At 34.1% G+C, this 27,674-nt stretch overlaps 1 protein-coding gene across 1 annotated transcript in view; it reads right to left on the reverse strand.

The window, feature by feature from the left end:
• The window catches only part of LOC145982011 (NPC intracellular cholesterol transporter 1-like), a 92,314-nt gene that overhangs the window by 45,541 nt on the left and 19,099 nt on the right, over positions 1-27,674 (reverse strand). Inside the window, exons 7-14 of the mRNA XM_083115557.1 lie at positions 23,521-23,631; positions 17,588-17,805; positions 17,096-17,182; positions 14,433-14,629; positions 12,262-12,462; positions 9,086-9,287; positions 6,390-6,506; positions 4,804-4,984 (exon numbers count right to left, since the gene is read on the reverse strand). Coding sequence (XP_082971683.1) covers positions 4,804-4,984; positions 6,390-6,506; positions 9,086-9,287; positions 12,262-12,462; positions 14,433-14,629; positions 17,096-17,182; positions 17,588-17,805; positions 23,521-23,631 — 1,314 coding nt within the window. The remainder of the gene's footprint in view (positions 1-4,803; positions 4,985-6,389; positions 6,507-9,085; positions 9,288-12,261; positions 12,463-14,432; positions 14,630-17,095; positions 17,183-17,587; positions 17,806-23,520; positions 23,632-27,674) is intronic.

Here is a 27,674-nt window from a genome sequence, read left to right on the forward strand (position 1 = left end):
ACCAGCTATTCAAGTTTGTTATATAGATGAACTATTAAAGTGTTTTAAAATTTGCTTTTGTTGTGCATAATAATGCCAAGTTTCCCACAAACGTGCGGAGTTATATTTAAGTCTAATAAACTTAAATATAGTGATCATGCAACTAAATTGTGCATAAAATAAATCACAAACTTGTACTTCAAAATATTATATTGTATTTTTGTCCATCAAGATGAACAGTAGTACTGTGGCCAAATATACCTCCCTAGACCAACAGTCTAGAAGATACTCCCAACCAACCACCCTTATAAGTTGATGTGTCAAGCAGTTACTACATCTATGTAAGATATAGAAGCTAAAGAAACATCAACTTGCACTTGTCTAACTTGGGCAAGAAACTTCTGCACAAGATCACCAATTTTACATTACAAAATAAATAAATAAATATCATGTATATGCCTACTTAAATATTTAATTTGATTCCTAAATTTAATTTTGTTATTGGCTTTGGAGTCTCCAATTAGAAGCTGAATTCCGAGTATAAGCAGAGTTTCTATAAGTTTTGCTACGGCCACCATCACTAGTTTTGCTACGGCCACCATCACTATCTGATCGGTAATATTCTATTTTATCATAACCAGGACCATTGTTATTGCTCTCTCTGCATACTGTGGTTTGCACCCTTGTATCACATGATTGTTTATCATGCTGCTGTTGAACTCTATTACCAACATCAGAAGATGATTGTTTGTTATTATTTTTATTAAAAGTCCTAGAATTTCTATAGGATTTACTAGAATACCTATCCTTATTTCTATTTTGATCATTAGCACATGAAACATTTGCTACTCTAGCCTTATTCTTTGGATTATAATTATTTCTGTTCATGTCATTGAACCGTGCAGGATTATTTCTTAAAGATTGAAAATTTTCAATTACTTGCAACGTTTGGTGCAATGTACGTACGTTATTGATCACCATGTGTTCACTAATCCTGTGTGGTAATAATGAGGCTAATTGTGCTATCAAATGAGGTTCTTCAGCATGAGGCTGAGTAGACTTCAAAATTTTGTAGTTCTTATTCGCATATTGTAACAGGCTTACATTACTCTCTTTTGTAAAAGGAGAATTCAAAGTTTGAGTCAACTTTACTGATTTCCAGCGGTCATTCTGATAATGTGCCAAAAAAGCCTCTTTAAATTCAGAATAAGTGGTAAACTGATTCTTTACTTCTAAGTACCAAGTTCTAGCACAATCAGTTAGAAGTTTTGGTATGTACTTCAAGAATTGACTTTCTTTGATGTCATAAATATCTAGGTTTTCCTCTACTTTTTCTAAGAATTCCGATGGTGCAAACTCTAAAGATATCCCATCAAAATGAGGGAAATGCCTCAAGTCCTGTGGTTTAATGAGAACTTTAATTTGACTCTTATTACAATTAGTCAATGGAACATCTACTGAATGACTAACATTATTCATATGACCAGCATCATGTTGTGCATATGAAATTTTGTCATCAACATTATTATTAGCAACTGATTTGTTCTTCCTCAATTTTCGACGCTTAGATGCTAATCTTGTATTTCGGTATGGACCACTAAGCATACTTACTCTATCATGATCTGAATCTGTACTATTATACATCTCAGATTCAGTATTCACTCCTATATTATGTCTAACAAGACTACTTTTTGGTGAACCATGACAAACTTCATCTTTATTCCCAACTGTATGTTGTCTCTGATTTACAGTGTGAGAACTCATTCGAGGTGTAAATTCACTCTGTGCTTTAGCTGTATTTTTAACTGCTATTATATCATGGGTTGATAATGGTGTTAATGCATTATTAACTACACTCATGATATTGGTTTCTATTTGTAGAAGTGCATTCTTAACACCTAATTCCAAAGAAGAGTTGATATTGCCTTTATTATTTACATCATGCAACTTATGCAATTCATCATCTCTATAATACTTGTGCCTTGTACTAATATCCACCGACTTATCACTATCAACATCACTCCTAATTGCATCATTCTCTGGAACGCGAGTGATAATAATATGCCTTGCACTGCTAGACATAACTTCTTTATCAACCTCATCATGTTGTATGCCAATAGATTTGACATCAACCTGTGGTTCAGTTGAATTAGCATACTTGGTTTCACTTCGTAACTTAATTAGATCATTACTTAATGTACCAAGTGATACACTACACTGAGCACAAACCTCAAGACATTGGTCCAGTTGAGAAGTAAACTGTTTGGATAAATTACTAACTGTATAGTCTAATTTTTTATCCATATCCGCAGCAAGATAAACTAGCTCATCATTCATCCTTTGATCCAGTAATTGAACTTTCTTTTCTAACTTTTCTGTTCTATCTAAGCACTCCTTACGGAACTGTGAAATATCTACCTTAATTTCTCTAAGTTCCTTACTTTGAGCTTTACTGGCTTCAATGCTTTCTTTCATCTGACTCTGCACAGCACAGATACCTTCTTTCATTTCACTTTGCACTGCAGAGATACTTTCTTTCATTTCACCTTGCACTGCAGAGATACCTTCTTTCATTTTACCTTGCACTGCAGAGATACCTTCTTTCATTTCTGCCTGCTGCGATTTGAGCATCATCACAATGTCAGCCAATGTGATCTCCTTCTCCATAATGTTAGGTATTGAAACTAATATCAGAAACAAGAATATTCACAACTCAATAACTTATACTTTCCTATCCAATAATTGTACCATTTGAGTCCTCATAATCTAAGTTTAACCATGTTTGTCAGTAAAATTCAAACTCAGTGTCAGCACAATAGGTAGTAGCTATGGTGCTATATTGGAAAGGAAATTTAAATTTACATATACTGAAAACTTTATAATTATTATATTGATAAAAATGAAAGAAAAAACTAGAAACAACCAAAATTACAATAGCATCAAATTATGCCTTTGTTTACAAGAATATTTATAAGATATCAATGCTATACATAAGAAAATATATATATATATATCTTTGTTATCTCCTTCCAGGATAAAGCAAGTCTTTGTATCTACAATTCTGAGCTTCAGTTTTCGAAATTCATCATCTTCTCAAATCACCTCCAAACGTAGAACATATAAGTGTCACTCTATGCGACCTTCCTCCAAGCACTCATTTAAGGAACTGTAACATTCACAAGCCAGCCCCTTAAGGAAGATGAAAACAGATACTTATTCACTGCTTCCAATTCAACATGGCATCTATTATACATATCAGTGTCATTCCACAACTTTCGAATCTTTATCAGATTATATTATGATCAAAGTTCATTCAAGTCATAAAAGGCTTCTATATAACTTAAGCATCCAAGTTATTATCACATTGCCAAGTTTAATGCTTTAAAAGCAACAATTATTGTACAAATATATCCCCATTCCATAATGCTAAATTTGTACTTATCTTTGTTCCATCTTGATCTCCTTTTCCCAGTCACAGACTACCAGTATTAGAGCAACTAGTTCAAGCCCGATTTTTTAGTATATGTTATCTTCAATTGTTTTTGTTTTATATTTTTGTCCATAAGTGCTTAACAGCTTGAATGTTTGTGTTGTAAATGTACATATTTGCTCTGTTCCAGCTATTTTACTATGTATATTACAATATACTTATCTAATGATTACAATTACCATTTTTTGAATGTTGATACAAAATACCAAGTATGACATCATATTATACATTGACCAATTTTAAAGAGTTGACCTTTGTATATAAACCTTGAAGCCAATGCAAATGTACACAATTTCAATAAATTTAATTATAAATTTGAATGTATCATATCTTTCTTGTCTGAAAGAACACATATGATTGAAGATATTTGTTTTTCATATTGCCAGTCAAAAATAATTGTTATGACTAAATTGTTATAAATATTGCACAAATGTGGAACTTTGAACTTAGCCTAACCTTTTTCAAATGTTGTTATGACAATATATTATTTTTATTGTCATAGTTTCAACATTCTTAACAGAAAAATTCCCGTATAGCCCAGAAAACCATTCCCGCATAGCCCCAAAAACCATCCACGAATAGCCCCAAAAACCATTCACTCATAGCCTCAAAAACCATTCACGATAGCCCCATGGACCATCACGGTAAGGTTAGGTTAGGTTAGGTTGCTTTAGGTTGGGTAATATAGTTAAAAAACTGTGCGTTTGAAACACTTGCCGGGGATTACGTCATCAGATGCTCGCAATATCCGGTTGAAGTACATGGATGGAAATGCAAGCAACAGCTTTCGTGCATCGGACGGACATTATTATAGAAAAATACATGATTTAGCAGCCAAATACATTGAAAAATGCAAGAAAACACTTTGATGACCTTCCAAAATTACACAGAAACTCAATTCTGTAAGTACTTTCTCCTGTAAATTTGACGAAATCCATTTCCCGGTTATGACATTTTTGCCTATATTTCTTCATGTGATTATTATATCTTAAATGGCACGTATCTATTATTACACCAGGCACAGATGAGATGTTTCGGACACATGAAGAGGATGGGTACAGCAAGACTATCAGTAAGAGCTTACAATGTGCAAGGAGTGGAAATAAGGCCAAGGAGGAGACCAATATGTTGGTAGAAAGAGTAGATAGCGGAGAGTGTTAGGTGAAGAATGGAACACCGTGGAAAGAGAGGAGTGGTGGAAGACCAGGAAAAAATGGAGAGGCTTGACTTCTATGCCAACCCAGCCAGAGGCAGGAAACGGCAAAGGATGATATATCAATTTCAAGAAGTAAAAATTATTTGCATTTGTACAGTAAAAAATATTAATTAATTACCTAGGAAAAAGCAACACGATTCGGTTAAACTGGTCACCAACATTGAAGGACCAATCTTGCCAACTATTCTTCCAATATGCTCCACATTGCTCTCATCTGGTCTGCGTACATCTCGCTGATGCCTCTGGACCAGAATAAAGATGTTGTCTACTCCAACTGCCAATACAAGGAAAGGAACAACCTGGCCAAGGTAGAAAATTTAACACTTCAATGTTTACAGTTAATCTTGCAAGTATAAGTAATTAAAATGAAAATTATGTTGAGTTTTACTAAATGATTTCACATTCTTAAATTTTAAAATTTTCCCATATTATGTATTCAATCTCCTTGTTCACAGTAAAGCAACATATTACAGTGGAACAACATTTTTATTACTTACTTGAAATTTAAAAAATTTGCACTTCCACGTTGCACAATTTAATGGTTAAATCCTATTAATTTCACTGCACGGCATCTGGAGCAGAGTTTCTAAATTTCAAGTAAGTAATTTTAAATCGCGTTTACCACATTGATCATGAACATTTTTATGTTCTCAGGTTTTTTATATTTTCCCACTAGACAAATCTTCATGGTCCAAATAGAGCAAAATGATATAAAATTTCCCCAGATTTTATACTTTCACACATTTTTAAGTTTTTTTCACCTTGATTTCCTGAAAAACATAAACCTGAGTTTCCACTGCATAAAATTTTCACACATATATTATATTTAGCTGGATGGCAAGTTTTTGTTATAACATTGGTCCACTGCAGTATGGATTTTAGTTTGAAATTTAGCATGCAAGAAATCTTCAAAAGAATGTGATGCATATAATCAATTACATAGCACAACAACTGAAATAAGTTTTACATGCATCCAAAATATACTCAGTGTAACATGAAAACTGACAATTTTGACTGCAAGCTGATGTGCATTATATGGTGATTACTAGCAATGAGCATTAACTTTACATAATCATTAAATAAGTCATAATAAAAATGTGTTCCTTTCTGAATTAAAGGATCGTTTGCATTTCTTATTTTTATCTCCCCTTTATATCCTAGTCAAGGCATACTTGGAACACACGAAACACTGAGATTTTAAAAAATAATCTACATATTCAAAAAATGAAGTTGATTAGACTATGTAAGTAAGAATATGAATTTTCATACCGTACACTAGCAAATAATTTAATTTAAAAATAAACTTTATTAATCCTTGGACGTTTAAAAAAATGAAGCAACATATTCCATACAATACTCACATGTAAAGAAATGCAAAAGACAAGAATTTTAAAATAAAATATAATGTTTAAAAAAAACAGAAAAGAAAACATCCTGGACAATTAAACATCTTTCTGATTACCCATATCAATTCTTTTGTTTCCGCTGTGACACATTTCAGGTTACACAAAGTACTTAGAAGAAAAAAGATGAGGTGCCAAAAGGAGACAAAACCTCATAAAAGTACTTTATAAAGAATATGCAAACTCTGGAATGAGTTTTAATTATTGAATGCAATGTAGTCGACAATGTATAGCTTTAGGACAATAAAATAAAATAATTAAAAGTTATGTGTATATTTATGGATATAGACTAAATACGTACCTCAAGAACAATAAGCGTGCCTGAAACTCCACAATAACCAAGGATACCAATCGAACAGACAACGGAGGACAGAACAATGATAATACCTCCCAAGCCCAGGGTTATTTTACTATCGATCTGTAAATGTATAATTTTTTTTTTAGAATATATGTATTTATCAATTATTTCACAAACTAAAATATAATATGTAATTTTCCCAGAATTAGATATTAAAACTTATGTACAGTCACAAAGGTTAACATATCAATCACTTTTTTTTCTCCATAATGTGTAGATTTCAGGGAATGGAATTGTAGACCTAGTTGCACTGAGGCAGTGGTTGTCCTCTGTTGATTTGTGCATTCTTTTATAGTTCTTAAACTCTGTGGTGTGGTAAACAGAATGAACGAAGTTCCTACTATTACATCTGCCATTGGTTGAGCTTTAAAATAATGTTTGAATTCTTTCTTTTCTTTAATCATATTGATTTGGTTTATTTTACTTCGCTTTTCTGCCACTTTTGGCTAATTGTGAAGATGAAATTAATGAATGAAACTCACAAGGAACAATACCCAGGCTGGGATTCAGACTGGGACCCATAGTGTCGTGGCACAGTGTGCTAACCATTCCACCATAGAGGTTGGTCACCTTTCTTTTAGTTTTCTTCCAAGGTTCTAGAGTTCTAATTTGGTTCACAAGCAGCAAAAGAAAGTTTCACCTTTCTGAGAGTGCAAATGCTATCACCATTAGTTTCTTAATATTCATCTCATCAATGATTTTTAGTTCTAAAACTTTATTTCAAGGAAGAAAAGTGTTATTTCTACTGCCAGCATGTAAAATCTAGAAGGAAAATATGACAATCCTGTCTTTATTTATTACAATTCGTTGTTACGTTTATAATAAAACAATTTGAACAGATTTCTATTACAGGGTACACACTCACTTGGCCAAAATAAATTGGTGTCAAATTAAAGTTTACATGTACATAAAAAATAGAGCTGAGACAATAGATCTTTGAACTAATGCTATACGAATGGCAATATTGTCGTGAATTGCCACCAATACTGATACTTGAAAATTGTAACAGTATTTTTTTAATTTTCCATTACAAAAATATCATGTTAATCTACCATAGATTTGCTTGAAATTATCACATGAAATAACCATTCAATCACAAAATCCAATTTACCTCACAATGTTGTTGCAAACACTATGAACATTATGCATTTTGCATAATTTTCAAGACTCCATGAAACATTTAGATTCCAGAAAAGAATCTACTAGTATCAATGATTACCGTATTTACGCAGGTATAGTGCACGTGCGTGTATAATGCGCACCCTGGTTTTTGATGGGAAAAATTGCCAAAAAAGTATATCTCATATATAATGTGCAGAACAATCCAGTTTCAAGAAATGGCTTTCTTAGTTGTACGTTGTAAAGCTGTTGCTATACTGATCAAGAGTGAATGATGTCATACCTATTCAATTGCTCATTGAAATATATACTTTTTCTTTCCGTGACTAACGTAACATTTATACGAGGCACATTCAGGACCTTCCAAATCGCAGTTAGCACCACAAGATTTCTTCCATTAAGGATTACACACTCCATGTATGTCATATTATTTGGCCAGTAATACATTTTAATTTTTATTATCTTTTTCTTTGTTTTCTTTAATCCAAAGTACCATAAAAATCAGAACGTTTCTTCAGGTTTTGATGAACTTATTTCAACCGTATTTCACATTAGTGTCGTTATCTTGTATGGAATACTGTTTCCACATTCAGAAACTGCAGGATTCAAGCTTTACAACGATATATAACATGATAGGGTTCCGTAAAGATGAAAAATCAATGCAAGTGTCCCAAAATCATGGAACGACCCTGTACGGTTTCATGTTGGCTGTCTGAATTATTCTGTGCATAATACGCACCACACTTTTTGGGGGCAAAGAATTTGGAAAAAAGTGCGCATCATACATGAGTAAATACGGTAAACACCAGTCAGTACTTTCTGATATCAACGCCATAATATATATGTAAGGGAAGAGACAATAAATTAAACAGGGATGATGGGAATATCGATGAGATGTGGGGAAAGATGTTCAAGAAATGGGATGGGAAGGAATACGTAATAATAGGATTTAACATAACCCCGGAAGTAGCACGCCAAGCTCAAATGGAAGAGGAATTCATGCTGGACTCGATGTGAACTGGAATGGAGGGAAAATAGAGGAGAAAGAGAGGGGAAGCACCCAACCTCGCACTCTACGAGGAAACCTTGGAGTATTGCAGCACACGCGGACCGTGGCTATTCACAGTTTTAAAGTTTTAACATTCCAAGGAGCAGTTTCTAATCTGGGAAATGGCATGATAGTCGGATGTGAACCTGTAATGGGTTTTAGATTCTTATTGTTTTTTTAACCACACACCCTTTACCAATCCTATATGTACCTATGGAGAGTTCGACGTGGTTATGATTTATACATAACCTAAACGTGAGCAGCCTGAGGAAGGGAGCAGTTGCATCCCGAAACGTTGAAGGAGTTACCTCGATACTCACAAAACATAAGTTAATAATATATATATATTAAATTTGTGAGCAATTTGCACAACTTTCATCATGGAAACCATAATATTGGCTCAGCTATAATTCAAACATGTAGTAGAAAATGTGTCGCAAATTAATCATATAATACATTTTGCAATGCTCACCAAAAGACGACCGCAATTTCTAATTTGTCCCAAAGCTATGGCGATGTACACAAACATAATGACGTAGCTTATTACTATAGTCATAATATCAGTCTCAGATTCTCGTTCCAGCTCATCTTCAATTGAGCGTTCTGATGAGAAAGCTAGATCCATAAAATTTGGCTTCTCGTGTTCAGTCCAGTTCTTCATGAAGTCGATGAATCTGAAACAGAATTATATTTATAACTTTTGAGAACTTAGTTCGTAATCTTTGCACTTTACTGTAGAAATAATTATGATCCTTAACTTGTATGATACTAGATCAATAGCTAAAGTTTTGCAGCTCCCATTGGGAATCAAACCAGGACCATTTACACCAAAGGCAAGAGTGCTAGCTTATGCAGAAACTCACTCAGGGAGATAAAGAATTGAATTTTAGCAAATTGTGCATCCTATTTATCCAAAATTAAGATATATCTACCAAAATATAATTTACATTTACCAAGAATTTTTGAAAAAATACAATGTGAAGGTTAAGTTCAAAACATAATTTGAAGGTTAATAAATTTTAGAATTCCATGCTTTTAAAATTTTTGCAAGTCCAGGGGGGGTACACAAAAATGAAATGCTGAAGGAACAGAATTGACAATGACCATCGACTATAAAGGTTCCTTAATATTGTAATATATATTCCTTAATATTGTGATAGTGCCAAAATAAAATATATATGATGTCCTTTCACTTGCTTATTTCATGAGAGAAGGTACAATAAAGGAGTTTCTAGGATTTAAATAACTTCTTACATCAACCTTATTTTCAGTACTGTATATATTACAACCGGAGTGCAAGTCTGTATGGCAGACTGCAAAGGAAGCCACATGAGGTCATGTAACAATGCTAGAATAAAACAATTGTTCCTCAAAGAAACAAATGTAAACATTATGAATGCCAACAATTGAAAGTCAAGTGGAGGGATATTGATGGTTGAAATCCTGGAGGAAGTAAATAGGTTGATGGTTGAAATTAACATCCTTGCTTCTCAGCTCGCAGTCAGACAACTATAATGTAGTGTCAGCTTCTTTATCTTAGGAAACAGGTGAGTGTTCTCTTATTAATCTAATCTAAGTGTATTCTCAGCTGAAATTTTCTATTGGTTCCAATTGAAATTTCAATTGGATTGAATTGGTTTCAATTGGAATGAATCGGATTCTATCAGATGCCTAATACAGCTATCGGAATGTATTGGTTTCAATCAGAATCTCAACTAAAACGAATTAAAAATCAAGACAATTTCCAATTTGTGAATTGTATCCAGTTGTAAGTTTGTATATATTGTACTAGAATCAATATGTTATAAATTCATTTATTGACTCAAAGCATAGGTAGTTTAATTCTTGACACCACATTTCCTGTAATTTAAAAGTTCTTTAGTAAAACAACACACATGATCTGAATTTCTTCTGAATTCTAATGCATACTACTGAAGTCAGATTTATCTTAAAAAATACCTAAGAAGAACTATTTCTTAAGAACCAATTCAACCTTAAAGCAGCGAGTAGTTGGAATAACTGTTCACATTAGTTCTTGTTTTTCGCAATATGGAATTTACATTGTTATTCTTATGTGAATGTAATGCAATTGGAAAAAATAGCAATCTCTTGATCAAATAAGTCGATCTCGGCAGTGTTTTATTTGATTATCACTTTTTCAAGTGTTGTGGGACAGATTCTTTGTTTAACCTAATTTTTTGCTGTTTTTGCATGTACCTAGGTATAAAGGAAGAACAAACATGTCAATTTATGACTGAAGCAGTATGTTTTCGATTTTCTGTTTTTGTGTTAAACACAATGAACCTACAGATTTAATGACGTTCATATGTTTGAAAAAAAATGTATGTGAAAGTTTTTTCTAAGTTATAAATTCCACATGCTTTATCAAGAGATTTATTTTAATTGTTTTATAGGATTTCTCCATTGCATTTACAGTTGTATAGATAAGAATTTTTCATAAGCAATATATTGAAAACAATAAAATACTTTCCAATAGAAACCAATTCATTACAATTGACCAATTGGTTCCGATAGTGCATCTAAAAACTCATATTGGCTATCGGAACAAATTGGAAACAATTCCAGCTGGGCTGTTTTATCAATTTTTAATGAATAATTTTTAATCAGATGTGTCTATATTTTAAAGTTTACAAATGTTATTAATACATATTCATATTCATATTCCCCCACTCACGACCGGATCAAGAAAGTGTGGGGTGTTACCCCCTATATGCCTTCATGGCGTGGTGCTAAGCACAGGGGAGTACTTTACCTTTTTTTATTCATATTCATATTCTTCATATTCATATTCTTTATTTCTGTTGACCCATGTCCATAGGTATGGAAATAGTCATATAACAATACATACAGTAATAAAATATTAATACAATTTTAGACAAGGATTACAGTAATGATTTTAATAACTACTACAAGAAGGAAATTCAAATACACTAATAAAATATTAATACAATTATAGACAAGAATTACAGCAATGATTTGAAGAACTTCTACATGAAGGAAATCCAAATAAAGGAAGAATACACTATGGGAGTGAAATTACATACAATATTTAAGGCAAGCACAATAATAAGCGAAGAAAATTTTTCAGTGTAAAAATAAAATGTAAAAGTAAATATGTAACTTATACAACATGGAAGAATGCAATATATATACAGAACCGATTAATGATCATTTAGGCACAATAATAGCATATAGTGAATACTTCATACATGATAATATAAATAGTATAATTCCATTTTCTGTACAACCGAACTCTCTTTGTTTACAATTTATGTAATTTAATATTTATAAATTTAGAAATTCATTTATTGAAAAAAACAATGTCATAATAAGAATTTTGTTAATTCCCTCTTAAATTGGGTGTAGTTAGTGGAAGTGAAGTACCATGATAGCAAAACATTTATTATTATTATTATTAATAATGATAATAATAAATAATGATAATAATAATAACAATGATGATGATGTCAGCATGGTCCAAAACAAAGGATAGCCTATGTCCCAAATTTTACAAATTCCCCATGGTTGTAACATGAGCATTGCTAATCTGTATAGAAAATATACATGTTGAATTGAACTGAGAATTAGTAGTTCTATTTATTTAAATAGTTTAACTTAGCAACCTACCTTTTTTCCCACTTCAAAGCTGGTTCTAGTTGTGTTTTATTGTAGTGATTCTGAACTAGGAAAGTTAAAATGATTGAAGTTGCATGTTCATAGTGTATGAAGCCACTCAGTTGCTGATTATTCTCCAAAAAGCCTCCTAATGCAGCATTTACATCTACCGGCCCTCCATACGGTGCTAGGCATCCTTCTCCATAATTATTCCTGGAGAAAATATAATATTAAATTATGCCAAACCATATATTGAATTCCACATACATTGTATACCTCATGTTGCTTGTCTTGAGCACATTCAAAGAGGCAAACATGAGCTCACCGAACCTGGGTCCCTCATGAAATTGTCAAATTTTCTAGAAATATCGATCAATGCATTTAGGATGTTTGCAAGACTTTGTGCCTCATACATTGCCAATCTTGGAAATCATGTTTTCTTTGGAATTACAATTTGGAAGCAAATAATGGGGTAAAAAAATCACACAGAGTTTTAATTAAATTTCTACAGATTGTTATAAGTGTTCCCATTACCACTCAGAAAGAATGTTTTCCACCCTTCATTGATTATACAGTCCCGTGCGAAATAATCGGAACAACATATTTTTATGCATGATAAGAGTCCCAAACTTGACTATAGTTTCATGATGATGAATCTATAACAAATTGTGTAATACAAATTATATTACAGAAAGAAGAACACATTAGCTATTAAGAAATATTACGAATATGTAATTTATTGTTTCTGAATAGTGTAGTTGATGAATTAGGGTATAAGTACAAAAAATACATAACGTGTGTAGTTATTATCGTATTTCAATTAATTTGCATGGGACTGTAGACCTTATTTCTGATTGGCCTACTTTATTTGAAATATTTTCTCAAGGTTCATACATTTATTAGTGGGCAAATTCACACACACATACAGTCCCGTGCAAATTAATTGAAATACGACAATAACTACACACTTTATGTATTTTTTGTACTTATACCCTAATTCACCAATTACACTATTCAGACACAATAAATTACATATTCATAATATTTCTTAAAGCTAATATGTTCTTCTTTCTGTTATATAATTTGTATACACGATTTGTCATAGATTCATCATCATGAAACTATAGTCAAGTTTGAGACTATCATGCATAAAAATATGTTGTTCCGATTAATTCGCACGGGACTGTAGCTACAGTGCACAAGGACTAACAGATCATTCAATTAATGCAAAACGTTTATTAAACCAATGGGAAGGGTTTGGACCTATTAAATCCTCTTCTTATACAGGGTGTCTCATAAGTAATAGCGCAAACTGACACAGGTGAAAGTACACTATAATAGAAGCAAAAACGTCTCAGTGAACATGGGTCTGCAAACGAGCCATTTTCGAGATAATCGCGAATGTGTGATTACAAGCTGCCACTGATTTCATTGTTTGTAAATGTCGTCCTAGTTGGTAAAATGCTAATAATGTGTGTGAATGTGTGGTTACAAGTTGTCATTGATTGTATTTTGTAATCACTGAGTGATTTACTCCTTGCGCAGCCTGAGGTTTGCTCTTTGTTTACAAAACAGAATATTTCCGAGAGGTGGCGTTGTAATCAAACAGGATGGATACAATCAGTACACAGTCTATTTGTACTGTGGGAGTCACATCAGTTGTGCTGTAACGCATAGTGAAAATGGAACCTTACAATGGAACCAGATGCAAGGACGACACTTTGAACACCTCCTTTAACAGGTACAAGTGTACAGTAATTGTAACATGTAACATACTAAAGTTTGTTAATGTAAGTAGAATGTTCAATAAAAGCAATGAGATCTCCAATCACTTTTATTACTGTATTATTAGCATTTTACCAACTAGGACGACGTTTACAAACAATGAAGTCAGTGGCGGCTTGTAATCACACATTTGCGATTATCTCGAAAACGGCTCGTTTGCAGACCCATGTTTACTGAGACTTTTTTGCTTCTATTATCGTGTACTTTCACCTGTGTCAGTTTGTGCTATTACTTTTCAGACACCCTGTATAACTGGATCAACATGGCTCTTTCATACCAACAGAAAACTAATCCAGTAAATCTGTCCCATCTTGTTTATTTTTAAAAAAATAATGAATAAATTACATTTTGAAATATCAAAGCAAATAAGTTAGACTATTAGAAAGAGATGAGCTTACCATATACAATTCAAAATAACATCCAAATAACCGTACTCAGAATTTTCTGCTAGTCGATTGAAGTAAGCAAGGTCATTCCCATAGTAGCCATAGATGCTCATCACTGTGCATTCAGACACATCTTTAGCTCCACCAGCATCAGTTGCCAAAGAAGCTACACATATTTTCTCTAGAGAGTTGCCTTCCTCTTTACCTAACTGAAAGGAAAGAGTTGATAAGCAGGGTATTTATTTCCATCCATCAATATCAATATGTTTATTCATCATTAAGCATTACAATAATGCAATAGTTGTAGTCATTGGTACAAATATAGAACATAATACAAGAATAGTATAAACATACAAATATAAAACATAATACAAGAATAGAATAAACATACAAATATTAGACATACCTTATCAACAAAAACAGATTTAAAAATTACATTTTGTAACCTTAAGGTTCAGCTAGACCCTTCCTTTCGAAAAACTGCTATTATATTACAAATCTGAAAAATTACAAATTCTTAGAATTCCCTGAAGTGCATTTACATGAAATCTCACGTGGTTTGCTTAATTTCTTTCACTGTTTTCTGGATATTATCAATAGTGTTGTGGCTATATAAGTCTATTAAAGTATTGATAATATCTAAAAACAACAGTGAAAGGAAACCACACGAAGTTTCATGTGAATGTTCTACAAGGAATTCTAAACATATGTAATTCAGATTTTGAAAGATTATAGTTTGTTTTTTTAAAAGGAGAGGAAAATTTAGAAACAGCTGCTCTGACATCAGCGAAAGGTCCAGCAGTGCCTTCATGCTCTTGTAACTAGTTGTGTTAGAGGCATGGAGTTCACGTAGGGGAGGTTCAACTTTTGGTATGATTAAGGTTGCTTTAGTTCATAAGTGAAAATCCAGGGCACTGCTGACCGGAAGCTTGTTGGGGAGCAAGGTGGGAGGGATTTGCTGGACCCGACAAAGTTGTGTATATGTAGTCACGAAGTCATGCTACTTAGTATTGATACTTTTCTGTGCATCTTGTGTCAAACAACTTGAGAATGCTACAATGTTTACCTGGTTTTCTTGCACTGTGTTTCTAAAAACACAATTTCTTTAAGAAGACACGAGGGTAAAAAATATAACTGATTTGACAGTCCTAATGTAGTTTCTTATTGCAGAAATTCCGGAACTTTCAGGAAATTGCAGACATTGGTCTGTAGTCCCATCTGATGTGTGGAATTACGTAATTTTCTGCCCATCTATATCTTGTCCTATACGTCTCAAATTTAAGAAAATAAAAAAGTCCAAAGAAATTTTTATGAACAAGTAGATAGAACAGGTAATTTAGTAATTTTACTAAACCAAAAGGGAAGGGGATTGGACCCATTGAACCCCTCTCCAATCTTAAATACACCCATGGTTAGAGGTGAGAAAAGGATTAATTTAAAATTAAATATATACATTATATAATATAGAAATAACATTTTGCATTATCATTTCATCATATGAAAACCAGAGGAACAGAACTACAAAAATTCAGTTTTCAGTTATGTTTAAATAAACTCCTCTGAAGAGCTCTATTTGGATATATCCACTTCTAATCCTTAGCAGTAAGCTGGAGTCACGTATCTCCTATTAACTGATTCTCTAAGAGTCAGGCATATTCCTAAGAATACCTTCCCTTCTCCTGTAAATTTGATAAAATGGAGTTCCATCCCTCTGTTTCTCAAATAACATATTGTATTCATAAGATACTAGTATTGAACGAACCAATAATAAAATTATGTGCACAGTTCTCATTGTTAGCCCATTGAGAAATTTTCACTACAGTTTTAAACAATAAAGGGGGGAGAGCAATCGTTAGAATGGTGGCAAAGTGATGGATGTAATATTCTCAGTTCTGGTCTTTCAACTAACTAGCAAACGGTGTGTTCCGAAAGTCTTAACAAAATGAACACATTTAACAAAAATAACTGGGCTCATGAATCTGGCAAAAGCGCAGGCGCAGCGTTTTGTTTAGAGAAAGTTTCCATATGGCATCTAGTGGAAGGCATGTCCTTATGGCAGAAATAAACTTTACTGTGGATACTGTTACTCATTTTAATCACATTCTAAGAACAGTTAAGGCATCTTGTGCATGTTGCTTCATATTGCTATCTGTTAAAATTATAATACATTTTCCAAACTAGTGCAGTTGTCTGCAAGCAGCAGATGATTCTCACCGAACAAACCAGCCTCCTGGCCCGTGCATTTGGTGAATCTAGTTCTTGCACGAAACGCATGGAATGCGACTTTTGGGACAGCATAATGAACCTCACGAAATGCATGGAAGCACTTATGGGATAGCCAGATACCATAATTTGTTTAACGTGTTAAACTCGTGCAACTTTTAGAACGGGCCCAAACAGTGTTCAAAGTGGAAAGCTGGGGGATGCTTGGTCGAGTTTGGGGATAGGAAGGGGATGCTTGTATGGATCAACATGGAGACAGACAGCAGTAGGTGGGGGGAGATGGTTATCCAAATTATCCTATCTTGGGGAATACTTTATGAAAATTTTCTTAACTGGCAGATAGCATCTCCCACATCCCTCCCCTCTTTTCTGAGTATGATACCAATGACTATAAAATGATTGTAGTTCATTGTCCATCAGGTACATATTTAGAAATAAGGTTTTCAACTTACAGAACGAATTCTCTCTTCAAGCTTAAACACTTCTTTCAGGAATTCTTTATGGAATACAGGTCCAAAAGTGTAATCATTATAGTCAAACTGAAACAGAAAAGAAAATTTTACCACTAGAATATTATCAAGCATAATTACAAAGTACAAAGAAACATTACATAACATGTAACAAAAAAAGGTCAATTAGTAACGTATGATTTTTACGAAAAACAACAAGTTAAAACAATTTCACATAAAGGAAATACTGCATAAATTTTATTGTGGCTATATCTTGGTCTTAGAATTCCTGTATTTATAAGTATTAGCAATTCCAAAAATGGATGGTTACTAAAAACATTTTTGCTTCTAGATATTTTATTGGTAGTATTATGTGCAAGTATAACATTAAAATAATAATTAGAACAGAAATATCCATAACATTTTTTCTAGCATTTCAAGCAAGTAGAATAAAGTTTCAATAAACTTAAATGTATGTAACATATCATTACTTACAGAGTCTAGTCCAACTGATGTCAGAATAATCTGCTCTGTTCTGTAAAAAGGTTCAAAACGTGAATCAAAGTATTTTCGCTCCACACGAGATCTACTTTCTGGTGCTGCCCAAATTTCAATGGGGTCAGTAGTGATTTCCAGGAATGCAACACCATGGGCTAGTCCTATCACAACACAAAAGCCGATGAAAAGAACAAACCATGGTCTGGATGCACATGCTGCAAGAGAATTGAAAGATGAAAGCTTAATATGTGTAACAATACACTATAACTCACATAAATAACTTATAACACCTTGCACTGAACAGAACATGTTTCTTGTACAGCTAATGGCACAAATAATAGTAGACAAATTGTCCAGCATTATTTTCATTCTTCTTTATTCTACATCCTGTGTTTTAAGAAATGGAATTCCGTTGATGAGAAGCAGATGTTTTCAGGTTTACTGACATCTTTACTTCAATTATGATATCTCATTGTGGAAAAATTAATTAAAATAGTGATGGCCAATATGCCTACTATTACTTTTGCCACCAGTTGTACCTGTCTGTAGGTAGAAATCCTAAAAGAAACACATCACAGATATAAATAAAATTGTTAAAAATCTGACATTTTGTCAGCTTCCCACCAGTATTGTCAAGGTTAAAATGGGGTTTAAAAACAATATACTCATGCTCCTCCTACATCCTTCACTTGTTGACATAGGCGCCAACTCCATGGGGCTTGGGGGGGCTCGAGCCCCCCAATGTTAACGATGTGGCGGCAGAGCCCCCAAATAATTTTGCTTAAGAGGATCTAATATATTATTTTGCTTCTCTTCTAAAGTTTACTCTGAATTGTGCCACATGAACATAACTTTAAATACATATTTGAAATGTTCTAGACCATCAACTTTGGGGGCTGAGACCATTAAACCATCAACTTTAAACCATCAACTTTAAACCATCAACTTTGGGGGGGCTATGACCAGAGACAGAAAAACATGACTTATTACTATATACTAAGTATATAATTATGAGTATTGTTAACATTTTTACTAAAAACAGTTTCAAAAGACGATGTGCATGAACTAGGGGAGTAGATTTGAGTTCGGGCTACAAATGACTCTCACATGACATTCTGAACGAGATCGTTGATATATTAGGGAGACCTGTTTTGCGCTCCGTGGTAGCAGATATTAAAATTATGGTTGCCGAAACTTGTGACATATCCATCCGTGAACAATTGACATTCTGCATTCGAACTGTGAATAAAAATTTTGATATTTTTGAGGAATTCATTGGCTTTTACGAGATTCAGGACACTGAGGCCAAAACTTAAAAAAGGGAGGGAGTGAGTCATTCATTAATTTATTTCAGTGATCAGAGCCCCCCAATAATTTTGACAAGTCAGTGTCTCTGCTTGTTGATAAACCCCATTTTAACACTGAAATGCTGGAGGTAAGCTGGCAAAGCATCAGATTTTTTAAAGTTTTATTTATATTAGCAAAATATATTCTATTTAGTAGGGTTGAGCCAATAACAACACCACTGCAGATCAGGGGTCCCCATCCCTTCCAAGGTCTATGATGCACTCCCCCCCCCAAGATAGAACATCCTCACCCCCTCCCTTTATGCCCAATTATGTACATCAATTATTTTGGTCAGACAAAATTTGCAGAATGATATAATACAGACATATTTAAACAATATATGGTTACTTTAGATATTGTTTACAATATGGACATTCACATGTATATTTGACATTGATTGAAATAACACTTTACGTTTATTATAACTTCTGACATTGCAAAGTTGTTGCAAAGTTGTTGTTAATTTCGTCATTTTGCACCACTTTTAAACTATCGGACTCAAGATGTTTCCGCAGTAAGTACCCCCTTCCAAACCGATTCTAAAGGCATAAGAGGTGGTGTCTCATTTCAATCCCATCACAGCGATCACTCACAGGTAGGTATAAAAACTGTACATAATGACCATAACCAAAAATCAACAAGTCAATCAAACGAAATTACCCCCCCCCCCCCATTTTTGTGTGAAGATATGTAGAATTGGTAGCTAAACTATAAAATTTTGTTCCCCCCAAAAATTCCCATGACGCAGGTGCATCATGAATGCTCCCTGTGGGCACCCCTGCTGCAGATACTCTTGCGAATTTCCACCAATACCGTACTTGAAAATTATAACAATTCAAAGTAGTTCACATTATGTAAAACAAATATAAAAATAAATAAAAATTTTCCATTGGAACTGTATCAAAGCAATCTATCAATGTTTTGTCAATCATGAGGATGAATTATGATCAGATGAAACTGATTATTTGACACTCGCAAAGAATACCCATTTCAAGGCCAAGACCGAACCTGGAAACTTCAGTGCAAAGATTGAAAGGCAATCACGTAATGCACTTCACCACTGAGCGAGCCTTTTATTTCTAGAATACAGGGTTAGCAATATCTGTTACATACACTGCTATAAGGCGAAGTCCCACTTATTGCACTTTGCCATAAAGGCATTCAGGGAAATGTGGATGTAAGGCCACACATATTTACGATCTTGGACTTTTTTCTTATGTGATGTGGTCACCACCATGCTCTGTCCACATTCAAACCCTCAGGATTACCACCAGCTACTCAAAGACTAGTGCCCGCTTCGCTCAACCATCTTTAAAACGTTCTTAATGAGTTGATAGTTAACGCACCACTAAAATCTTAGCAGCCTGTTAAACTTTTAATGTTCGCTCAAGCGATTTTATACGCCCGTTAACTAACGACATGTTAGAGACGTTTTGCTTTGATGCCTTGCTATTCTCATACTTTGATACGAGAAATGCAACGTTTTCATTAGTTGCACCGTGGACAGTAGACTGTGCATAAGCGGATTTGGGATTTTTTGTATGATATCCCAGGAACAAAAATAAATAAAGTAATGTGTAACACATAAATATATGTTTAGGAAATGAATGTTAGTTAGGTATTTACGTCCGCACACCGAAAATGTTATGTATTAGGATTAACAGTTACATTGTAATTTTGTAAGTTAGATTTAAATGAGTGCCTACCGACTGCCAATACAAGATCATAAATATATAAATAAAAACTACTGTTCTAGGTTAGGGTAATCTGTTTGAAGTTTGATAAATTTAATTATATGAAAATGGCCTTGCAAAAGAGGCAAAATGAACGTGTGTTTGCTATAATAATTTACCTCAACGAAAGAGAACATTTCACGAAATGTACACCATGCATAACTTAACTTACTGTGCCATGGCAATTAATTAATATGTAAATATTTCAAGTCACTTCTATTGGGATTGATGTGAATGTGGCATTGCAAACAAGAAATCTACTGTTTCCTGACAAATCACTGACAAAAAAAGAAGGCACGTAGAATGTTCACCAGTATGATTACCGTTCATGCATATGTACAAGGGGCGTTTCTGAATCGTTGTGTTTTTGTTTCGTACAAATATTTTTCAAACAAAAAATATATAATACAATACGATATTTTATATTTGATTTATCATAAATGGTAAAAAGGACAAGTACACTGTTAGACAGTATCCTCACCACTTGTACGAACGTACCGTGCAAAGAATAATTTCCGAATGCGTGGTAGTGTGTTTTACAAACAAATATGCATACTTTTACAATGTCCATGCACGAAACTACATTTTTTTTTCAATTTTTAAGTGCTCTTTCAGTTTGTTATGATTACGATTTAATTTCCATTTGCACCATTATATGTCAGCCCATTTTCAATATACTGCATAATAATTGTTTTGATTTTGTGATTATATTAAGACTCACATTATATTAAACAATATGTTTTATTCTACAGTACTTACATACAGGTACGAGCTAAATAAGTAAATAGGTTAGGCAAGTTTTCTTTATTTCTGTACTTGGTTAGGTTAGGCAGGTTTTCTTTATTTCTGTACTTGGTTAGGTTAGGCAGGTCAGCTTTGGTGCTTTTAGCATCTCCAGTTTACTACAGCTGTCCCTAGCCGCTTGTGATTCAGAATATAGAATGATGAACATTTGTGTCGAGCATTCTCGTCACTGCAAAATCATTTTTTCCCATTATGTTAATTGGAGTAGGTGGATAATAATTTGAAAAGTTCGAAGGAACAATTCCCTACTACTTTGAAAGATTGCAGGCTACATTGTGTAATGTCACAAATTTATTTTACATTAAATGAGAGAACAGGACGTGTATTGCCTATTTCTAGAATAGTTGCTTCATTTTAATTTTATCTCTTATTTTCTGACATTTTTCAGTTTAAAAATCAACATAAAATTGGAATGGTAGTTATAAGCAGACATAAGCATAAACACAAGAAACCACGACTTTCTCCAGTTTCTATGTGATCCACTGGAAAACGGCGTGGACGACTACACCGAATATTTTGGTGAATAACTTCACCTTATACAAATTGAAATATGTAAAAGAAGGTTACATTATTTTTAAAAGGCATGCGATATTTTGTGTGTATGGTTACAGTGCATTGAAGGTGGAAGCCCAATATGTATTTTAAAAACATCAAGTTCGTATAATTAACTATAAGCATATATTTTTGGCTAGACAGGCGAAATTAATAAAATTTGAATAATGTGTGATGATCACGATGCCATTATTGACAAAACTTTTAAAAGTACATTGATACAATATTTCTCATTTAACTTACATGAGATTTCTGATTTGCAGTACGAATTTATAATATGAAATTCGAAATGGGAAAATAATTTTTGCTGTAGAAAGAAATCGAACTAGTGTATGTTTTGCGATGGTATGCAAATAATGTGTCCAAATCGGTTTGGGATAACCTTTCAACACAACAGCTGGCATACGCAATATCACCATCTTATTTCCGACGCAACACAACGCGCTGTTAAGCACTTTAATGAAGCAAAAGAGTGCCTTTAGATTTAACGACGACATTAGAGGTCTGTTAGCCTTAACGAAGGTTGGAGAAATGCCTCAACTTGATTTAACGCTTCTTTAAAATTTAACGCGCGTTGAGCGAACCAGCCATAGGTGAACTCCAAAACTGCTTTATAACAAGAATGCTCACCCAGGGAGTTGAACCAAGCAGCCCCGTAGCCAGGAATTTATTTCGGGATGGGGGGCTCATCACTTATCAGCACAGGCATCGCCAGAAATATTTGTAGAAGGGGCAGGCCACTAATAAAACTTGATTAGTATAAATAATAATGACAATAATAATTATTATCACTGTTATAATTATTATTTTACAATTATATGTTATTAAAAATAAACCAATTTTAATTCCAAATGTATTGTTATTATTATTATATAGATGGATAGACTTTGATACTTGATCCACTGTATGAGTGAATATCAAACATTGCTGTCCATTATTTTTCTTATATTTTGTACAGTTAGTGTACTGAAATTCAAAGTTATTATATTTGTTATTAACGTTTGCACATTCTGTTAAAAAAAGAGACTAAAAGGTAGAGCCAAATTTTACTCGAAGTTTATATTGTGTGACCTCTCACAAAGAAAACTATACATTTTGAGATCTGTGGATCCATTTATTGTTTGGATTAAATGGTAGAATATAAAATTATAACCTGGTTTTCCTGTCCAACACTAAACTTTTTTCAGATAATTACCACTACACACTATTTAAATTAGATATTTGTGGGTTTCTTGGGGGGGTTAGGCCACCTTAGCCATCCCCCCTGGCTACATGTTTGGAATCAAGGTCTCCTGCATGGCAGAACTGACTGGATCTTTATGGCTTCTACTATAATGAATGTAATTGATAATCAATCAGTCAGTCAATCAATCTCAGTCCCTCTCTCTTCTTCTCTCTGGGAGGAAGGAAAGAGAGAGAACACACAAATTACAAATTAAATTGAAGTCAAAAGAAAGAAATAAACAACATTAATGACAATAATAATATACTTACTTTTTCCCCACTGCTCAAAGATATTTTGAAGGCCAACTTCTACCCCTGCTCCAACTTTTTCCCAACATGATGGTGATCCTCCATTTTGTAATGCATCTGCTCTGGTAACTTCTGAAAGAACCAAATACAATGTTTGTAAACAAAAAGCAGTACAGAAAGCGATGTTTCACTATAGAGAAATAAAATATTTCACAACTGAACACACACAACTGCATATACAGTCAGTCACAAGAAAATAGCACCACTGCATTTGTGCTCTGCTAAGAATTATGTGATTTTCAGGCAACTGAACGATATAGAAAACAAATTTATTTTGTTGCGAGCTTGTGAACCTAACCACAGCAAGGGTGGAGCCATGGTCGCATACAGGGTGCATAAAAATTATGATTATTAAATCGTTCTCCTCCGTGGCCGTCCAGTCTAAGGCATTGTGCTTTGGACTCCGATTGCAGGATGGTATGGGTTAAGTCTGTAGGTTTTCGTGCTGTCTATAGGACTGGTGGCAAACCACCATCATGATGAAATTGGGAAACTACGAGAAATTAGCATAACCTGGTCTCGGATATATTCTATAATGGCTGAGGGTTCGACATGCTGATCCCACTGCACCCCATTACCGGTTGAAGAACTCCACACCTCTAGGTAGGATTGTGGGAGGGAGACTGGCAGTCGGGAGATAGGCCAAGGCCCTTCGAGGGCTGTCGAGCATCAAGACTACTAGAAGGAAGAGGCTGGGGTCAGACACGCCCATTTCCGTGACCCGCCAGGGTGTGACGTCATGGGCAGACAAAATCCAGCTGAGCTTTTACCCCATACGGAAAGAAATTTTCTTGCTCGCTTCACCCGCAGTATATATTGTTGTTCTCTGTAATGCATTGTAAATTTCCAGACAGAGAAATAAGACTTGTTAATTGATTTTGCTTTTAAATGCAAGAACAATTGTTTTGAGGAAAGGGAGCGTGCACATTTGAGAGACAATTTATGTAATTTTTGCTGTTGCTTTATTATGAGATGGATGAATTGTTTGTGTAATGTATTTAATAATATATGTTGTATAAAAAGTAAAGGTAAAGTGTTCCCCTGTGCTTAGCACCACGCCATGAAGGCGTATAGGGGGTGTGGGGGTAACGCCCCACTCTTTCTTGATCCGGTCGTGAGTGGGGGTGATGTGATCCCCCAGGGTTTCCCCCAGGTACCCATGTTATTCGACACTGGGCGGGCGCCGGGGCCACTTCCATCATTAGAAAAGTTCCCGGATTTGAACCGGCCGGGGATCGAACCCGGGACCTTTAGCATGGTAGTCAGACGCGTTACTGACTGAGCCACCGCAGGCAACCAATATATGTTGTATATAATATGTATTAAAGAAACTTTGAATACATACACAATCTACGTCCCTCCATGTTGCATATGTGTGAAACATATATCGTGCATGAAAGTTATACATGTTAATGTAAAAAATAATTATATTTGGAATGCATTTATCAAGCATTTTCTGTCTTTCAAAAATAGTTTGTGTGCTTGTTTTCCATTATTAATGTGAAATTGAACGTGTTGAAAAAATAATTCAAATCGTTTGTTCGAACACAAATGCTTTAGCACCAACTTCTACCCCCTTTTTTGCATAATTTACGAGGGTAATAGTCTTTAATACTAATACTAATAATAATAATACTAATACTAATAATAATAATAATAATAATAATAATAATAATGATGTTGGACCTGCATTCGAAACCCAGCTTGGGCATGGATGTTTGTGAGTGTCCATTCATCAATTTCATCATATCATCACTTATCCCCATCTTCGCAAATTAACCAAAAGTGGCACATGAAGAGAAGTAAAATAAAGCAAATCAATAATAACAATGTTACTTAATAACATTATTATTATTAACACTATTATTATTATTATTATTATTATTATTATTACTACTACTATTATCATTGGTACATTTATCCTGGTATTTGCCCCCCCCCCCAGACAAAAATTCGTGGTTGCGCCTCTTATAGCAGGGTATATACCATTCAAAGACCATAGAAATCACCCAGAATTAGGAGCGAATGCAGAAGCAGAGAGTTCGTCTGAGGAGACACATAACTGGCTGTCTTTCTTATCTAGAGAAGAACTTTCACATCCCTCTGATTCATTTTTTACCGGCATAAAGAAAATGAACCTCCACTTTCTTCAATTCCATGGCCTTAAAAATTTTCGTTTAAGGTCGAAAGTTGTTAAACGTTTTTGTGACATAATACACACGGAACTTACACATATTCCTCCAAGTGTTGGTCAAAGATTCATAAGACTCAGAACTGTAATCCGAATGAGGAAAGTTAATGAAGAAGTGAATATTAATAGCAGAAGCGAAGTCAACAAATTGAAAATGTTGAAGTGAAACAGCTCCTTCCTCACCTCTAAAACAAATGACTTCATAAGTATAACAATAGGTAAGTCCGCATAATTTATTATTATTATTATTTTACGCATTCAACATATTTATATATTTTTCTTTCTGCCATAATAAAACGCATTACTAGGTTACCCCAATTTTACATAAAACCTAATGTTTCACAGAGAAATGTGACGACAAACTACTGAAAAAAATATGTGCGTTAATGGCTGTATAATCCAACTGTAAGGACATACGTTATGTCTGATCCTAAGTAAATCTGTGTATTCACTCCCAATTAACTTCTGGGCATAATTACGGTTCTTTTTGTTCATAATTTCTGTGTTGTTTCTGCTGCAAAACCATGTCGCGGAGCCATCTGTTCGCCGGGTGACATCATGCTTTCGTCAAGGATCACATGATCAGGTATGGCCCCAGCCTTCTCCTATACTAGTCTTGGTTGAGCATAGGTTATTGTTATTATTAAATCACGCTAAACATGCAATTTTTACGAGCACTGCTATTTTTTTTGTGCCTGACTGTATATTGAAATTGTCAAGCATGTGACAATGGCTCTATGCTGCTGTTCAATTCAAAAACATCTGCTCTAACACTGTACAAAGAAGACAATATTTGTTCCTCATAATATTAATAATACTTTGGCTACTTCGTCATGCATAGTAAACCCATTTACAGTTTTTATTAAGGTGTTCAGCTTAAAAGTACAGCAGTCTACTAAATTTTAAATGTTTTACGATCATTAGTCCAAGTGTTGGTAATTTGTCCAACCAGACCACCAAAATAGGTAGAATACTGCAAAATCTGGGCTCACCAGTCAGTACAACTTCTGTATGTATCACAGTACAGCCTGCTCATTTTCTTGTGTCTTGTCAACATTGACACCAAGGCTTGTGTGTTTACTTTGAAATGAACATAGTTCTAAAATGATTTAGTTTGAATGCCATGGCATGGTCAGTACTCTGGCATGCCCTGCCATTGCACTACCAACTAAGCTACCCAGCTAGCCCTGTTTTGCCTGTGTCAAATTATCTCTACCAGGGCTGGCCCAATAGCTCAATTGGTAGAGCAATGGCACAGTATGCTAGAAACATGGGTTCGAGTCCTGGTTGAGCCTACATTTTTACCTTAAATTTCTACAAATTTCATCTCATGTATGTACCACATCCCAAGGCCATACATATATTATGTTTTTTTTATGGAACTAACTCATAAATGCTTCAATATAACCAAGTGGTAAAATATTTGATTAATCTGAATCTCTTTAACCCCTTAAGTGTGTAACTTGCAAATGCAAATGCCACTCTTCTGTAGTGGGTAATTTTAAAAATTACAACTCCTCATTCTTCTACACACAAAGAAGATAACTGCTTTTACTGATTTGAGCCATTGTGGAAAATGCAAGACTTCAAAATGAAAGAAGCCATGAGGTTCAAATCTCAACCTGGGCATGAGTGTTCTCTTTGAGAGTCCTTTCATAAACTTCACCATATCATCACTTATCCTCATTGTTACTATCATCATCGCAATTAGCTAAAAATGGTAGAAAAGTGATATAACGTAACATAATTGAATAAATCAATTAAGGAAAAAGGTTCATTCACGCAGCTTCTGAATTGGCACACATCTTCACTCCAAGCACAGATTATACACCATATTGTATATTGTATGTAAGATAAACATATCTAGCAGTGTGCCAACATGGAAGTAGTGTCTCCATCTCATGGTGATTATGGGCATTCTGAA

The sequence above is a fragment of the Lepisma saccharinum genome, chromosome 30 (assembly GCF_977018435.1).
Source record: "Lepisma saccharinum chromosome 30, izLepSacc3.1, whole genome shotgun sequence".
Taxonomy (NCBI): Eukaryota; Metazoa; Arthropoda; class Insecta; order Zygentoma; family Lepismatidae; genus Lepisma; species Lepisma saccharinum.